The 18303-nt window shown below is 40.0% G+C and overlaps 1 protein-coding gene across 1 annotated transcript in view; it reads left to right on the top strand.

Moving 5' to 3' along the window:
* Ankrd17 (ankyrin repeat domain 17) overlaps positions 1-14291 on the top strand; it is a 142630-nt gene extending 128339 nt beyond the window's left edge. Inside the window, 5 exon segments of the mRNA XM_028881891.2 lie at positions 1561-1758; positions 8801-9049; positions 9967-10145; positions 11230-11394; positions 12928-14291. Of these exon segments, the coding sequence (XP_028737724.1) occupies positions 1561-1758; positions 8801-9049; positions 9967-10145; positions 11230-11394; positions 12928-12987 (851 nt within the window). The 3' untranslated portion in view covers positions 12988-14291.
* The last annotated feature ends 4012 nt before the right edge of the window (positions 14292-18303 follow it).

Genomic DNA, 18303 nt, shown 5'->3' with positions numbered 1-18303 from the left:
TGCACCACCGGGCTGGATCGATGACTCAGAGGTTAAGAGCACTGGCTGCTCCTGCAGAGGTCTTGCATTTAATTCCCAGGAACCATGGTGGCTCACAACTGTCTAAAACGAGATCTGATGCCCTCTTCTGGTGTGCAGACATCACACTGTATACATAATAAATAATAAATCTTTAAACAAAAAGTGCACCAACATAGCTCAGCAGAGATCCTGTCTTTTAAAAAAGAAGAGAAGAAATTCTTGTGGATTAGCCTGAGCAGTTAAAGTAATTGAGAAAATCCATGTGAGAGATGGGCATGCTATGGCCTGTGGTCTACGTGACCTGATCTATTTTTAAAGAATATTTTGTTTTATTTGGGGTTGAATTGTGTTTTTTTGTGACAAGGCCTCTATAGGCTAGACTGGCCTGGAGTTTACCATATAGGCCATGCTTGTCTCAGACTTCCCAACGACCATTGAACTTAGCAGCAGGCCTTGGCCTCAGGGCTACGGTTAAAGGCATGAACCACCTGAGGCTGTCTTTGTTTATTTATTTGTTGTTGGTTTTTGTTTTTTAAGGACATTTATACTTTATAGACCTGGCTGGCCTAAACTCACTAATTATAGACTTTTTCCTGCATGAATATATGTGTACCAATGAGTGCCTAATGCCTAGGGAGGTCAGAAGAGGTATTGGCCCCCATGGAGCTAGGGTTCCAGATAGTTGTTGAGTTACGGTGTAAGTGCTGAGACCCATATCAGGTCCTCTGCAAGAATAACAAGTGCTTCTTAACTGCTGAGCCACCTGCAGCTCCCCAGCCTACACACTAAAAACAATCTTTTTAGACAAGCAGTGGTGACACAAGCCTGTAATCCCAGCAGAGAAACAGAGGCAGGTGCAGATCTTTGTGAGTTCAAGGCCAGCCTGGTCTATATATCAAGTTCCAAGACAGCCAAAACTACATAGACTCTGTCTCAAAAATAAATAAATAAATAGATAAATGAAAAAAATTTAAATTAAGAATAAAATGCCAGCCGGGCGGTGGTGGCGCACGCCTTTAGTCCCAGCACTAGGGAGGCAGAGGCAGGCGGATCACTGTGAGTTCGAGGCCAGCCTGGGCTACCAAGTGAGCTCCAGGAAAGGCGCAAAACTACGCAGAGAAACCCTGTCTCGAAAAACCAAAAAAAAAAAAAAAAGAATAAAATGCCAAGCAATAAATACTACTCCCTCATTCATATTACTCACTTGTTCATATCTTTTAATGAGGGAATGGTTTTGAGAAAGGGTCTTCCTTTAGCCTAGACTCCCCTTTAACTTGTCATGTGGCAATTCTCCACCTCATGATGTCTATGACCATGTAAGATAGGTGTTTGTGTGAGAGAGAGAGAGACAGAGACAGATTGTCTCTCTTATAGTCTAGGCTGGCCTTGAATTTATTATATAGCCAAAGATGACCTTAATCTGACCCTGTTGACTCTGTCTCCCAGATGCCGGCATTACTGGTATTTGCTAAGAATTTTTTTTTAAAATGATCTCTTCTTGGGATAATTAGTAAATAATGGTGGTCTTCTACATTACAGGTATTGTCAACATGGACTCACCATATGGTTCTGTAACACCTTCTTCTACACATTTGGGAAACTTTGCCTCAAGTCTTTCAGGAGGTCAAATGTATGGGCCTGGAGCACCTCTTGGAGGAGCACCTGCAGCTGCTAACTTTAACAGACAGCATTTTTCCCCACTTAGTTTGTTGACTCCATGTTCATCAGCATCAAATGGTGAGTGATCTGTATCCCAGAAGAAGAAGTTACTTTCTTGTAAACAGAGATTCGAGCTCTTCAAGTATAGGATAGTTGCTTGAGACAGGCTAGCCTTAAATTGACCATGTAGTCAAAGATGACCTTGAATCTGATCATTCTGCTTCCAGTTGGAATTAATTCCACAGCTGGAATTATAGGCATATTCTACTGTCGCTCACTCCATGTTTGGGATTTTTAACTTCACCATTATTTTAATGCTGTTAAAAAAATACAATTTCTGTATGTAATGTCAATAAAATTTGAAGATTTAAAAACTATTGGGCCGGGCAGTGGTGGTGCACACTTTTAATCTCTGCAGATGCAGGCAGATCTATGTGAATTCAAGGCCATTCTGGTCTATAGAGCGAGTTCCAAGACAGCTAGAGCTGTTACACAGAGGAAACCCTGCCTCAAACAAACCAAAAAGAAAAACAATTGGGAGAACTGTTGGGACTGGAGAGATGGAGCACTTGCTGCTCTTGGAGGAGTCAGCTTTCATTCCCAGCACCTGTGTGAGAACCATCTGTAATTCCAGTTCCAGGACATTCCACCCTTCTGACCTTCAGGGGCATCAGGCACACGCATGATGCACACACATACGTAAAGGCAAAATGTTATACACATAAAATAAAACTCTCTAAAACTGCTTTTAAAACCTACTTACCTAATCGTCCATGGTGATGAAACCAGACCACATCCCTACCTCAGTCCTATTCACTGTTAATATATTTACTCTTTAAATACAAGTAGTGAGCAGAAAGATTGCTAGCTTTATAAAAAAGTGTGCCTATTGAGCCTAGCATGATGAGACTTAGTCATAATTCTAACTACTTTAAAGACTAAGGTAGGAGAATTTGTGTTTCAGATCAGCCTCAACTATATAGCGAATTCCAAAGCAGCCTGGGCAGTAATGTGGAAACTCTCAAATACATATACAAACACTTGCTGTATAATACCACATACCTTTTTTTTTTTTTTTTAAGATTTATTTATTTATTATATATACAGTATTCTATCTGCATGTATGCCTGCATGCCAGAAGAGGGCACCAGATCTCATTAGGTAGTTGTTAGCTACCATGTACCACATACCTTTTTTCCACCTTTAAATCTTTTTTTTCTTAAAGATTTATTTATTTATTTTATATACAGTGTCCTGCATGCATGTATTCATGCAAGCCAGAAGAGGGCACCAGACCTCATTACAGATGGTTGTGAGCTACTGTGTGGTCCCTAGGAATTGATCTCAGGACCTCTGGAAGAGCAGTCAGTGCTCTTAACCTCTGAGCCATTTCTCCAGCCTCCACCTTTAAATCTTATCTACCTCAGTAGCATAACAAAACAAGCTCACCTTGTACACAGTATTATATCCTTACTGTATCAGCAATCGGACTCAGAAATCCAAAATACTAGGGTTGGAGAGATGGCTCAGTGGTTAAGAACACTGGTTGTTCTTCTAGAGATCCTGAATTCAATTCCCAGCAACCGCATGGTGGCTCACAGCCATCTGTAATGAGATCTGGTGCCCTCTTCTGACCTGCAGGCATATGTGCAGGCAGAACACTGTATACATAATAAAATAAACATTTAAAAAAAAGCACAAAAAGTTAAAAAGCATTAAATTACTGAAAAATTAGACTCCATACAATTAAAAAAAGAAGAAGAAAAAGAAATCCAAAATACTTCAAGCAAAATAGAAAGTGAACATTTGGAGGGTGGTGGTAGCGTACATTCTTGATCCTTGCATTCAGGAGGATCACGGCCGGCCTGGTCTACAGAGTGAGCTTTAGAACAGCCAGGGTGGTTGCTCAGAGAGACCCTGTCTACGAAAAACCAAAAAAAAAAAAAAAATTAAGTACTGGAGATTGAACCTAGGTCTTAAAAAGGTAGTCAGGTTCTCTATGATTGACCTGTAACCTCAGCTTCCTTTTTACTTACTATAAAACAAATTTTTATCCTTTATTTTTATTTTATGTGTATGGTGTTTGACTTACATGTATGTCTGCTCACTGTGTGTGTAGTACCTATTGAGGTTAGAAGAGGGTGTCAGATCATTTGGGACTAGAGTCACAGACAGCTGTGAGCTGCCATGTATGTGACGGGAACTGGACTTAGGTCCTCTGGAAGAGCAGCCGGTGCTCTAATCACCGAGCTCTGTCTTCAGCCCTTTTGCCTTTCCTTTTGATACAGGTGCTCACTAAGTAGATCAGGTGGCCCCAGCATACCACAAACATAAAATTCTCCTGTTTTAACCTCCTGAGTCACTGGATTTACAGTCATTATCACACCCTCTTTCCTTCTTTAAATTATATGCTTAATATTTCAGCTTTTTGTATCAAACCAAATTTTTGTTGCTTTTAATTTATTTATTAGTAACATGTAAAACAATTTGAATTTCTAATGTAAGTACTCAGGGTTAAGGATCACAGCTTGGGTTAGGTGTAGTAGTGTGTACCTCTGATACTAGGCTTGTAAGGTAGAGGCAGAGGGAGTGTAAGTTGAAAATGTACCAGAACCTGTTTCAAAAAACCAAAAACAAACAAAACTCATATGTCTCGCCTTTTTGGCTGTTAGGCATCTCTACAAAATTATGTACTGTGAAATATCAACAGGATACAATAGAACAAAGATGAGGAGGAGCAGCCTGGTGTCTTTCTGCCAGCTGATTTTTTTTTCCCCTAAGTTAGACCTCACAGATCTTTTACATACATGAATTCCTTTGTTTTTGCATCATAGCACCTGGCTGAATTACTTTTCTGTTGCTGTGAAGGCAGCATGGTCATAGCAACTTAAAGAAGAAAGAGTTTAAAGGAGACTTAGAGTTCCAGAGTTCATGACCATTATGGTGAGGAGCATGGCAACAGGCAGGCGTTCCTAACACTGGAGTGGTAGCTGAAAGCTCACATCCCGTCTGAGCATGAGAGAGAGAGGAGGAGGGTGAGCACTAAACCTCTGCTCACCACTAGTGTCCCAGCTCTTTCAACAAGACCATACCTCCTAGACTTTCTCAAACAGCTCTATCAACTCAGGGCATATATTCAAACAACCACATTCCTCTCCCTGGCCCCCATAGGTTTGTGGCCATATCATAATACAAAATACACTTAGTACAGCTTCAAAAGTCCCCATAGTATTTTGGTCCCAAGACTATTTATAAAGTCCAAGACTTCTTCTGAGACTCAAAGCAATCTCTTAATTACACCCCTATAAAACAAAGAAGCAAATTACTCACCTACAACATTAGATGGCAGAGAATATACATTACCATTCCCAAAGGGCGGAAGGGGCAATAGTGGGGAAATACTGGACCAAACTGAGACCGAAACCCAGCAGGGCAAACTCCAGACCTTGTGACTCTTGTCTGTTGTCAAAGAGCTTAGATGACTCTGCCCTCCCAGCCGTGCTGACTGCTACATCCGTCTCTCTCTGGAGCTGGCTACACTCTGTCCACACCACTGGACAGTGCTCTGCTTAACCTAAGTGAATGAAGAGCCCACAACTCCTGTATCTTAATAACTTTAAGGCCAGAACCACAAAGTTATGCTGGCAAATTCCTCTGTTTGCTTGGGGGAGAAGCTGGCCCCTCCTTGAATTACATTTGCATGAGAGCTGATTTGTTGCCTTCGTTTTGGCACAGGCTTTCCTGTAATTTCTTGCCATTTTCTTGTTAGGTTGGGGGCTTATCTGGGTGGGGCTGACCCTGAGGACACCACTCCTGTCATTTCATTCCGCAAAAAGCCTCTCCTAATCTTCCTAATCTTCCTCAGCGCTAGCCTTGAGTCCAGCATGAAATTTCCTGGTGCCCCTTTTCTCCTCCAACTGTACATTTTACATTTCCCTTTGCCCAACTTTCTCTTTTTCATTGTAGAGCTGCCTAAGAATAATTCCTAACAAACAAGTGACAAAGTCAAGTACTTTCTTCAAATCTCTTCAGCCAATTAAAATAGTCCAAAACTTTTCAGTCTCGGGCAGATTCTTAGGACAAGTGCAGTCTTTGTCACAATGTCACAGGAATGGTATCCACTCAAGTTGCTAATATTCTTCCCCTCTGAAACTTCTTGAACATGGCCTCCAGTCAGCATAGCTCTCAGCACTACTGTTTTGCTCATTCATACTAATGTGGCCCATTGCTTCTTAGAGTGTTCAATCACTTTCCTAAAGTCCCAACGTCTTCCAAAAAAGGACCGTGGTTTGGCCTGTTGTAGCAATGGCCCATCCCCGGATACCACCTTTTTTCCTGCCTTAGTTACTTTTTTGTTGTTGTTGGTTTGTTTTTGTTTCTTGTTTTTCGAGACAGGGTTTCTCTGTGTAGCTTTGGAGCCTGTCCTGGAACTCGCTTTGGAGACCAGGCTGGCCTTGAACTCACAGAGATCCGCCTGGCTCTGCCTCCCGAGTGCTAGGATTAAAGGTGTCTGCCACCACCGCCCGGCTTACTTTTTTATTTTTGTGATGAGACACCATAATCAAGGCAACTTAGAGAAGAGTTTATAGGGGGCTTATGATTCCAGAGGATGAGCATCAATAAGCATCATGGCGGGGAGCATGGCAGCAGGCACTGTGAAAGAGAGTAGCTGACAGTGCAGATCTTTCCCATAGGCCTGAGGCAAAGGGACGAGATGAACTAACTGGGAACTGCTAGGGGTGTTGTTTGTTTGTTGTGGGATTTTTTTCTTTGTTTTGTTTTTCCAGACTGGGTTTCACTGTGGAGCCCTAGCTGTCCTGGAACTCCCTCTGTAGACTAGGCAGGCCTAGAACTCAGAGATCTGCCTGCCTCTGACTCCAGAATGGTTTTTGTTTTGTTTTGTTTTTTGTTTGTTTTTGTTCTTTGAGTCATAGTCTCTCTACAAAGCCCTGGCTGCCCTGAAACATATTATGTATGTATTTACCAGGCTGCACTGGAACTCACAGATACCTGCCTCTACCTCCAGAGTGCTGGGATTAAAGGTGTTAGCTTGGGCCATCTCCAGTGATACCCCTTCTCCATCAGGACCACACCACCTAGTCATTTCCAAACAGCTGTGCCAACTGGAGACCAAGCATTTAAACAGAGGAGCCTACAGACTATCTGAACACCAAAAACAGTTGCTTTCAAAGAGTACAGTTTGAGGGAACTTGGGATGTAGCTCATTTGGTAAAGTGCCTGTGTACCCCAACAAGACCTTGGGTTTGCCCTCCAGCACTGTGTAAACCAGACATGGCAGCAGGTCCCTAGAACCTCAGCACCCAGCACTCAGGAGGTAGAGCTAGAAGGATCTGAAATTCGGGGTCAAGCACTGAAGAATTGTCTTGCTGAGTAAGAATACTTGCTCTGTAAACAGAAGGACCTGAGTTCAGATCCCAGCACCCAAGTAAAAAGCAAGGCAGAGAGGCCTATATACTCTTGCCTGTAACCCCAGAACTTAAGTTGGAGCAGGAAAGGAGTCCCTAGAGCTTGCTGCCTGGCAGCCTAGCTCTAGCTCTAGCTCCACTGAGGGAACCTGTCTCAAAGGCAGAGTAGTAAAGCAGGATACCTAACATCCTCCTGTGGCATGCACACCTGCACAGGAACAAGTGCATATATCACATTCAGACACACAAAACATTCAAGATTACTCTTAAGCTATATAGGGTGTTCAGTATCAGCCTGGGCTAAGTGGGCACACACTTCATTTAAACATTCTTCTTTTAATTGCTTTGGTTTTATATTTTAGCAGCAAGTATTGACTTAATTATTAATTAAGCCAATGATTTATTAAATGAGTAATTGACCACTTTGATAAAGTCCTTGGTTTTTTTTTTACAAAATTGTGTGTGTGTGTGTGTGTGTGTTATTGAGAGTTGAGCCCAGGGCCTCATGAATGCCAGGCAAGCACTGTATCAACTGTATCATTGAACTAAATTACTATTCCTAACCAGGTTTTAATGTCTACATGTAGCGGGAATCTTAAAAGTTCTTATTAATAAAATCAAACCCAAGGCCGGTTATTGGGGTGAATACTGGAAGGTCAGAGAGACAGAACAAGCCACAGCTATCTCACCTCACCAGTTCCTCAGCTGGTCCTGTTTCCTCAGACTGGAAGCCTCTGAGTCCTCATCCAGAATGAATCTCAGCTGAAGTGTGTTGTTCCAAAGCCTGAAAGCTTCAGCCAAATGCTTAACCAGCCAAATGCTTCTAGTTTCTGGTCCTCACGCCTTGTATATCTTTCTGCTTTCTACCACCACTCCCTGGGATTAAAGGCTGGCTTTCTGGGATTAAAGGCGTGTGTCACTATGCTTGGCTATTTCCAATGTGGCCTTGAACTCACAGAGATCCAGAGGGATTTCTATCTCTGGAATGCTAGGATTAAAGGTGTGAGTGCCACCATTTTCTAGCCTTTGTATCTAGTGGCTGTCTGTTCTCTGACCCCAGATAAATTTATTAGAGTACACAATATTTTGGGGAACACAATACCACCACATCTACATATATATTGCTTTTTAAAGACAGAGTCTCATTATGTAGCTTAGGCTGGCCTTGAACTTGTAGCCATCTATTTATTTTTGTTTTGAGACAGCGTCTCACTATGTAGTCTTGGCTGTCCTGGAACTGGATATGTAGACCAGTCTACCCTTGAACTCACAGTGACCCTCCTGTCTCTGCCTCCAGAGTACTAGGATTAAAGGTGAGCGCCACCACACCTGGCTGCAGTTAATCTTTTGGGTTGAACCTCTGGAGCGCTGTGAGTACAGATTACATCATGCTCAGCTTCAACATTCTTAAAGCAGAAGAGGAAATTATTTCAAAGGAAGAAAGGGACTAGCAAGGAGGGAGAAGAGGGAGAAGAAAGTAATGGGAGTAAAATAAAGTGTAGTGGTGGATATATGTGAAACAACTCAGAACTTCATTTCTTTGGATACAAATCAAAAGCTAATTAAGTATTATTCTTATATCTCAGCTTTTCTTAGAAAATGTATATTTTAAGATTCAAAATGTGAAATTTGGTTTTACCAAATTAAATATTCTACAGAGTACCTGTATTCTATTTCAAAATGTTTTTTTCCAGAGTCTCCTGCACAGTCGGTAGCCTCTGGCGTTCGTGCACCGTCTCCTGCCCCGTCCTCAGTACCTTTAGGGTCCGAAAAGCCCAGCAGTGTCTCTCAGGACAGGAAAGTTCCAGTCCCTATTGGAACTGAGCGTTCTGCACGTATCAGGCAAACTGGAACTTCAGCTCCATCCGTTATTGGGAGTAATTTGTCGACATCAGTAGGACATAGTGGCATCTGGTCCTTTGAAGGGATTGGTGGCAATCAAGGTATGATTTACTGTCATATTACTGGAAATTACATTTATTTGTTTAGCTATAATACTTGAATCAATTTCACATTATTTTAATTTTTTGAGATTTTATTTACACTTATATGCATGGGTGTTTTCTGTGCATGTATGTCTGTGCAACATAGGTGTACCTGGTGTCTGAGAAGGCCAGATGCAAGCATTGGATTCCCTGAAACTGAGGTTACATCCAATTGTGAGCTGCCATCTGGGTGCTAGGAATCGAACCCAGTTCCTCTGGAAGAGCTGCCAGTGCTCTTAACCACTGAGCCATCTCTCCAGCCCTCATTGTTCCTTTAAAGGAATTAGTCTGTCTCTTCAGTTAGACTAACCAGCATCTTTTAGTTCTGGTTTCATGTGGTCTTTCCCATTGCACTTACTTATCTCTGAAAATAATGCAATACACATAAAGAATTTGGGCTTTATTGAGAGTCTTTTGTATACTAGGTTGGCCTTGAACTTACTGTGTAGCTGAGACTAACCTCACAGTACTTCCATGACAGTTGTCTGCCATCTTGCCCTACTTGTATTTCATTTTACCATATGAAGATGTTGGGATTTCCTTTGAGATCTTTTGGCTCTTAGCTTTTACTTACTTTTGTAGTATTTTATTGTTGTCGTCGTTCCTGCTACTGTTCTTGCTGTTGCTATGTCAGTGAATACATGTTTATTTAAGGGATTTCTCTCGTGAATCCTTCACCATCCATCAAGGTCAAGATTTTTCAAGCTTGCTCTTTCTCAAATGACTGATACATCCAGTTACACTGTCAGCCTGCTTATCACAATTCTTACAATAAGTGGAAATAGAAATTATAAAGTGTTCCTTTTAAATTGTATATTGATTTTGAATGTTACCAACTTTTGTTTGTTTGTTTGGTTTTTTTTTTTCCCCCTCAGACAAAGTGGACTGGTGTAACCCTGGGATGGGAAATCCTATGATTCACAGGCCAATGTCTGACCCAGGAGTGTTTTCACAGCATCAAGCAATGGAGCGAGATAGTACAGGAATTGTAACTCCTTCTGGTACATTCCATCAGCATGTTCCTGCAGGATACATGGACTTTCCTAAAGTTGGGGTAATTTAAATAAGCATTTACATTATTACAAAATGTTTTTCTTATTTCTAGTCATCTCTCATTTCCAAAGATAGGCATCTGTGAAGTCCTGCTCGTGCTCTACAAGTCAAAGTGGATAAAATAGAAATAATTAGTTTTCCTTGTCATTTAGGGGAGTTATGTTTTAGGAGTCTTTGGTTTGTTTGTTTTGGTTGGGGTATATTGTTTGTTCCTTTTTTTACATTTTTATTTTTAATTATGTGTATATGTGGGTATGTATGTACACGTAAATCATACGCTCACTGGGGTAAAAGAGGGTATTGGATCCCTTAGGGCTAGAATTACAGAAATCATGAGCCATCAAAAGTGAGAGCCAAGAACTGAATTCAGGCATTCTGCAAGAGCAGCAAACTGTTTTAACTGTGGAGCTGTCTCTCCAGTCCATTTAGAGCTCTTACAGAACTGGGGTGACCTTAGCTTCTGGTCTTCTGTACCACTTCCCACGTGCTGGGATTACAGGAGTGCACTACTGTGTCTGCCATTAGTGGAATGCTTTTTGGAAAAATACTTTGAATATGGTATTCTCCTTTATACTATGTGTTTGTTTTTTATTTTGTTCATGAGACAGGTTCTCACCATGTAGTTCTGGCTGGTCTGGAACTCACTTTATAGACCATGTTGGCCTCAAACTCAAGAGATCTACCTGCTTCTACCTCCTGGGTGCTGAGGTGGAAGCCCTGGGCCACCATGCCCAGCTATACTCTGCTAAATGAATTCATGTCAGAATCATTTTTAGGCTTTGTGAATAACTTACACATTCATAAAGTCAGTTGAGGTGTTAAAAACCATTTTAGAGCTTTTGACTCCTCGGTTGGTTGGTTTGATTGTTTTTGTTTCATTTCTGTTCTGTGACAGAGTGCGTATGTGTCCCTGGTTGGCCTGAAACTTACTCTACACCCCGGCTGCCTTTGCCTCCCAAGGGCCCCTTTTTGTTTTCTGTCCTTAGTCCTTGCAGGATTGTTTATCAGAGGTGGGGGAGGGACAAAGAAAAAGAAGGTAATGACTTGGATGCTAATCTCTTTCTTCCTCTCCCCCTTTGTTGAAGAGTATGCCTTTTTCTGTGTATGGGAATGCAATGATTCCTCCAGTAGCACCTATCCCTGATGGTACTGGAGGACCCATATTCAATGGCCCTCATGCTGCAGACCCTTCTTGGAATTCACTGATAAAGATGGTTTCAAGTTCCACAGAAAATAATGGTCCTCAAACGGTAAGGCTGATAATTCAGTAAGCAGTCACTTAGGTGTTTACAAAATATAAGACAAATAGAATTTTGGTATAGAGCAATAGAGCACAGTGAATATAGGCAGGAGAAGAAATTGACTAAAGCTGGAAACCTTTGTAAAATGATACAGTTTTGTAAACTATTACAGAAAAGCATTTTATAGATTATATTCTGTAGCAGATGGTATGTAGAAGAATTTGAATTATAGAGCTGGACATGGTAGGGCACATCTTTAACCCCAGCACTCAGCAGGTGGATCTCTGATTTAAGAGTTAGCCTGGTTTACATAGAGAGTTGTAGGTTATGTAGGGCTACATAGTAAGACCCCGTTTCAGAAACAAAAAATGGCAAGTTGCAAAGTGATCTTCATGTAAAATAACTTTATATTCTCATTAAAATTCATTAATGTGTAAAGAACTATATAGCCTTATATTTTAACAGTGTTATGCCAAACTGTATATAACTGAAAACTTAGGGAAATGACTATACACTCAGGTGGGGGTGGAGTCTTGCTCTGTTTGGTCTGGCACTCACTAGCTAGCCCAGGCTGATCTTGCTTTAGCCTCCCATGTGCTGGGATCATAGGTATAAGCAACCATACTTGACTCATGCTTAAGTTACTTGGGTGTATGTTCAGTATCTCTGAACAATTTGTTCTTTCACAGCAATCTTTATATTGTCAGGTAGCTAGTTTTAAAATTGCTTGGATATCACTTCTGGTTAGTGTTTCAAAAAGAGAGAAGAGAAGTAAAGAAAAGAGGTTTGAGTTATAGTTGGGTGACAGAGCACATGCTTAGCATTCTCAAGACCCCAGTCAGGGGTGGGGACATTGCTATTTTTTCTGTTGTTTCCTAATAATGTTCTCTTGTAATTTGTGTGTATGGGTGTTTTGCCTGCATGTATATCTACATCATATGCATGCCTTGTGCCCTTGGAACCCAGAAGAGGATCCTAGAACTAGAATTATAGACAGTTGAAAGCTGCCATGTAGGTCCTGGTAATCAAACACAAGTCCTGTGTAAAAGCAACTGTGCTTTTTTTTTTTTTCTTTTTCTTTTTCTTTTTTTCTTTCTTTTTTTTTTTTTTCCTGAGACAGGGTTTCTCTGTGTAGTTTTGGTGCCTGTCCTGGATCTCGCTCTGTAGACCAGGTTGGCCTTGAACTCACTGAGATCCGCCTGGCTCTGCCTCCCAAGTGCTGGGATTAAAGATGTGTGCCCACCACCACCCGGCTCATATGTGCTCTTATTGAGCCATCCTCCAGTTCCCTGTACTCCTCCCCCAGCCTCTCAGTTTTGACCCAAGGTCTCAAGTAGCCCGGGCTGCTGTCCTTAAGATATACTATGCAGATGAGGATGACCTTGAACTCCCAAGTATTTCCTTTTCCTTCCACAAAACTGACTATATGTTACAGACTGAATGAAATTAGTTCATAGATACTTGACTGTTTTTTACGAGTATTATTTAACCTAAATATCTATTTAATTTGTATTTGGTGAAATGCATGCTCTATATTTGTAGGTGTGGACCGGACCCTGGGCACCTCACATGAACAGTGTGCACATGAACCAGCTTGGCTGATGAGGATAAGCCTGTTAGCCTGCAGATTCCTTTCATTCAGAGGAAATCACAAGTGGCCGAGAATTTTTTATGCTCCCAAATCATTCTACTGATGTGCTTGACTGAAGTGTGTAGGCTTTTTGCAGAAGAACTTACTAACTGACCTATTTTCTGTGAACATTTGTGACTGCCCATTCTCCATCGTCATCCGTTTTTATCTTAGTTAGCATTTTTCTTATCATTTTCTTCTTTCTCCCCTCTCCTTTGGACATAACTTTCTGTTAAAGCTGTTCTTTGGCTGGTTGGTTTTAGTACTGTAAACTGCTTCTGAGCAAACACGGAAATTTAGCAAAATTATGTAAACTTGATCCTGAAGTTTTAGAATGGCAAATAAATGTACAATTGTTTACATAACAGCAGAGGCTAAGCAGAAAGTGAACTTCAGTATGTCAGGATAGAAGCTCTACTTTATGTAGACTTGAATGAATGTGAGATATGTACCTTCATACTCAGAAATCTGGATGTTTCCTTCCTACATTAAACTATTAATAAGCATAACTTTTTCTACTTGTGTAATTTAAGCATAAAGTAAAATGATGGGATTATCGGTGGATGTTTCCCTGTGTTAGCTCTTAAAACATCCATCTTGCTCCCTTTTGGGTTTGTTTGTAGCAAGGCATATAGAAGGAATTTCTGATTTTTCCATGTCTTTATTACATTTGTCACACTTTCAAACTAATACACACATCTCTCTTCAGTTTGGACTGTCTTTGCCACTGTTACTAGTGAGATTCTCTTGCTCAGTAGTGAAAAGCACCCTGGAAAGCTTTTCACCATAGCAGCTGCTACACAGAGGTGGAGAGAGAGCTTCAGTGACTCAGTGGTTTCTTCTAACCAGAAAACTTGAGACTTTGGAGAAATTAAAAGCCACCACAGTTCTCAGTCAGCATATACTGTTTATTTTTAAACAATTTGGCATATTTTATATTGGATAATATTGATTCTTAACATTGGTTTCCTAGTCATAAAGAGTCAACATTAAAATTTTCCTTTTTCAAGCATCTTATGTCTTAGGTTGAAAGGTTCCTTGCTCTCTGCACTTGTTGGTAGCAATGAAAAGGATGAACAGCTAACTTGGGCCAAGTCAAAAAAGGAGTATTTGGGTTTGTTATTAAGACAATTTTTATGGTCTATACACGAATACAAGGATTATAAAGACTACATTTAACCTGTTTATATGTGATTCAGGGCCACACTAAACTACTCAGTGGGAATTATATATTCCATCCACTTGAAACAATAAACAATAATGTATACAAGAAGAATATGTGTCCTACCCTGTCTCCTATGGAAAAATGACTTATGTGGTTGAAATATAAAACAGTGCATTCATGAGAAATACTGTATATATCAGTTTGATTTTTAATTAGATACAAATTTCACACTGTAAAACATGAACTAAAGCTTAGATATACCAACTAGAGTTGATAATGACATTCCTTGGTTGTCAAAATACATAAGAGGATCTCTTGCCTCTAGTGACGTTAGTAGAGAGTGTAAGGTTGGTTTCTCACACCTACCCAGCCGTTTGTAAATGGTGCACTTGTCTTTTCAGTTAGGAGATGTTAAGTATAGACATTGGGTTTTCCACCTATGATAAATACACCCAAATTAGGAGACCAGCCTACAAATATATAGCCATGAGATTAAAAAGCAGCACTTTACTAAAACAAAAACACCTGTGTGATGTTAGTTACCCTTTTGTATTGAATTTTGCACGGGTCTGTCTTCTCTACCCCCACAGTTGTTTTATGTGATGACGAGGGTTATTTTCTACCTGAAATAGTCCCAGTGGAGAACAGACATTACTCAGCATGTATTGTGCATGTGAGTGGTGCTGTTTAATAAGGAAGAAGGGTGAAAAGCTGGCTATTTTCTTGAATTTAAAAGGTGGAACATGAGATTAGATTGGAGCCCTCCATCTCTACACTTAGAGATCAGGCTTGTGAAAAGGACAGTGCCATGGTACTAGAAGTTTGTACTAGGAACATTTTCCAAATACATTTTTATACTTCAGATGTAATAAAGAACATTTTTATTTAAACAATAAAAAAACAATTTTTGAGACCTTGCAGGTCTTTTTTTTTTTCCTTTTGAAGTATGTGATTATCTCTGCAGACTACATAGTGTGCTTCTCTTTCAGAAGTGAGTTACCTTTTCAGAACTATCACTTTTCCATTTCCAAATAGCTAATGTCCCCAATTATTGTGTGATGTGTATTCCAGCTATTTCACTTTAGAAATGACCTTGTTGGTTAGGTGTAGCGGCTCATGCTCACGCCTTTAATCCCAGCACTGGGGATCCAGAGGCAGGTGGAGATCATTGAGTTGGAGGCCAGCCTGGTCTACATAATTCTAGGACTGCCCGGACTATATAGACTTTCACTCCCACCCCTGGAAAAAAAAAGATTTTGTTAACTGTTTCTGACAAAGTCCTCATTCTTGCCTTTCAGCATATTTTAATAGCATTGAGAACTGATTTTAGCATTTCTCTGAGAAAATCCCTCCTATGGCCTATTATTATAAAATAATTTTTATTAGTAAATAATACATTTGTTCTCTGGGAAAACAACAAAAGTAGTATATTAAATAACCCTGTCTCATCTCACAAAAAATATTCTTTCTCTCAAGTTACCTAAACATGTACTGGATAAACATGATTTTGTGCACTGTTATTATTCATTGAGGTTCTTAGAATCACAGTCCTTTCAGGACCTCTGACTCAGTCTTTCACTGATAATTTTTTTTTTAATTTTATAATTTAATTTAATTTTACATATCAGCCACGGATTCCCTTGTTCTCCCTTCCCGCCCATCACTGATAATTCTTAAGAACACTCATTCCCACAGAAGTGATATAAAGAACATTTACAGTGTTTCAGAATTTTCTAAGTAACAAAATTTAAGAGTCAGGATGATTTTGAAATGATTAAGATAATCACTTTATTTTGACTTTTTGTAAATTCATCTGTCCAGGTGTCTTAGACTGTTAATGCTTTCTATACTTGGGCTTGGGTGTTCCTGGATTGATTGGGAAGTACACATTTCACTGATGACTGCTGAACAGTTGCAGCACTGGGCTCACTCAGCTGCCTTCAGATGAGAGCATCTTAACTTACAACTTCTTTTATTATACATCCTGAATGCAAAAATACCACCACCTAAGTTGGGGTAAGTACATAGAGAGCAGCACTTTGCTGGCCCAGACAGAATGCCTTTACAGTGGGACCAAGTCTCATACAAAGTTTTAACGAGAGCCTCATGTTATAGTTCTATCTTATATGAATTCACACTTTTTACAAATAAAAGCCACCCTGTGATGAGAAAAAAAGCTGGATGGACAAAGGACAAAGAAGCACATGTCTTTGATCCCAGCACTAGGGAGACAGAGGCAGGTGGATCTCTGTGAGTTGGAGACCAACCTGGTTGGTCTACAGAGTGTGGTCCAGGACAGGCTCCAAAACTACACAGAGAAACTGTGTCTCAAAAAAAAAAAGAAAGAAGGAAAGAAAGAAAAAGAGAAAGAAAGAAAAATGGGTTCCAGGCCACTCTGGACTGGAACATAATGGCACAATGTTTGATACAGAGATATAAGATCTAATTTACATTAGGGAACTCCTGTTAAAGGTTTTAAGAAGCCGGATGTGGTGGCAGCTGTGAGGCAGAGACTGGTGAATCCCTGAGTTTTAGGCTAACCTGGTCTACACAGTTCCAGGCTACATGTCTTAACATCCCCTTTTCCCCAAAAGAAAAAAATATGCCTAAATCCAATACCAAGGGTTTACTTTTAAGTTTCTCACAAGAATAATTTATGTTTAAGAAAAATTCCCTTCCTCAAACATTTTAGAACTGCAGGTAGTACAATATATATATATATATATATTATATATATATATATATATATATATATATATATATATATACACACATACATGCAGGCAAAATAGACATAAAATACTAAAATCTTTAAAACAATTGCAAAAATAAAATGCTTTATTTGTTGCAATAATTTTTGGGGCGTTAACCGCAAGTAGTGGTGGCCCCTCACTTTTATAGTTTCAGGTCCTTTGAAAGCATCTCTTGTGAAATCTGACCTTGAATTGTAATCCTGCTTTTTAACGTCTTAGCACTAGTACATCAGGTTGCCTAGAGCACAAAGTCAGCCTGGGTTATATAGTGAGTTCCATGATGGCCTGGGCTACAGTATTGAGGAAATGCACCTGAAGAGGTTAAAAAAAAAAACCATAAAGCCATGTCTGACAACCTGAAACCAATCCTTAGGACTCAGATTACAAAGAGAGAACCAGATCCTTCAAGTTGTCCCTCTGATCCCACATGAGTTTCCTCCTCCCACATTGCACGTGAACATGCGATAAACCTGAGTTTAAAAAGCTTTAAAAATAAATATGGTCTGAAAGATGGTTCAGGGTACAAATGTGGTGACCTCGGTAAAAGTGGATGGAGAGGACTGACTACCAAGTTCCCTGACTTCCACAAGGCATATGCAGAATTAGAAGAAATTAAATATTAATAAATTAATTCAATCATGTTATAATAGATTTTTTTAAGTTGGTCTATTTCTATTACATTTACTTCCGTGTATGCAGGTGCTCACAGAGGTCAAAAGAGGGTGTCAGATCCCTGGAGCTGAAGTTGTAATAAAAGTGTTAAAGATTTTAATATCTGCTTGAAATTCTTGGATTACAGATTTACTTATTTTCCCAGTGTTAGAATTGATTCTAGGTGCTCACATGGTAACCTTGGAATTTGGCAGAGTTGTGTCATTTTAAGAAGTTTCCCTCTCTACCTTAAGGCTACTTTGGAAGTGCCAACTTGATGTTGCCAGTTCTCTGGAAGGAGGATGGGGAAACAGTTCACTTTTTACACATACCTGACATAACTTGATTTTCACTTTAAATCAGTAGACAGTAACTGCTGGCTTTTTTGGTTTTGTTTGGAAACAGCTGGCTTCTTAGCAAGAGGTCGGTAAGCTGTTTCAGAAAAGGGGATTATGGAACAGGAGCTTAAACTTCTAAATTTTTTTATATGAATTTATACTTTTGAAGGCAGGTGACCGGAATTCCAGAAAATAAGTTATCTGAAAACTTGGGTAGGTATGCAGTAAAGTAGAGGACAATTATCTACCGTTTGTCTTTACCAAACATGGGAAAGGTTTCTAAAAACTCACAATTCGCTTTGGATTACTCTATGGCTGGGTGCCTCTGTAAGAAAATACCATGTCATCCCAATTATTTTGCTGTAGCCAGGAACTCAAAAC

This window comes from Peromyscus leucopus, chromosome 10, assembly GCF_004664715.2.
Source record: "Peromyscus leucopus breed LL Stock chromosome 10, UCI_PerLeu_2.1, whole genome shotgun sequence".
NCBI lineage: Eukaryota > Metazoa > Chordata > Mammalia > Rodentia > Cricetidae > Peromyscus > Peromyscus leucopus.
This window is presented reverse-complemented; position numbering and strand designations above follow the sequence as displayed.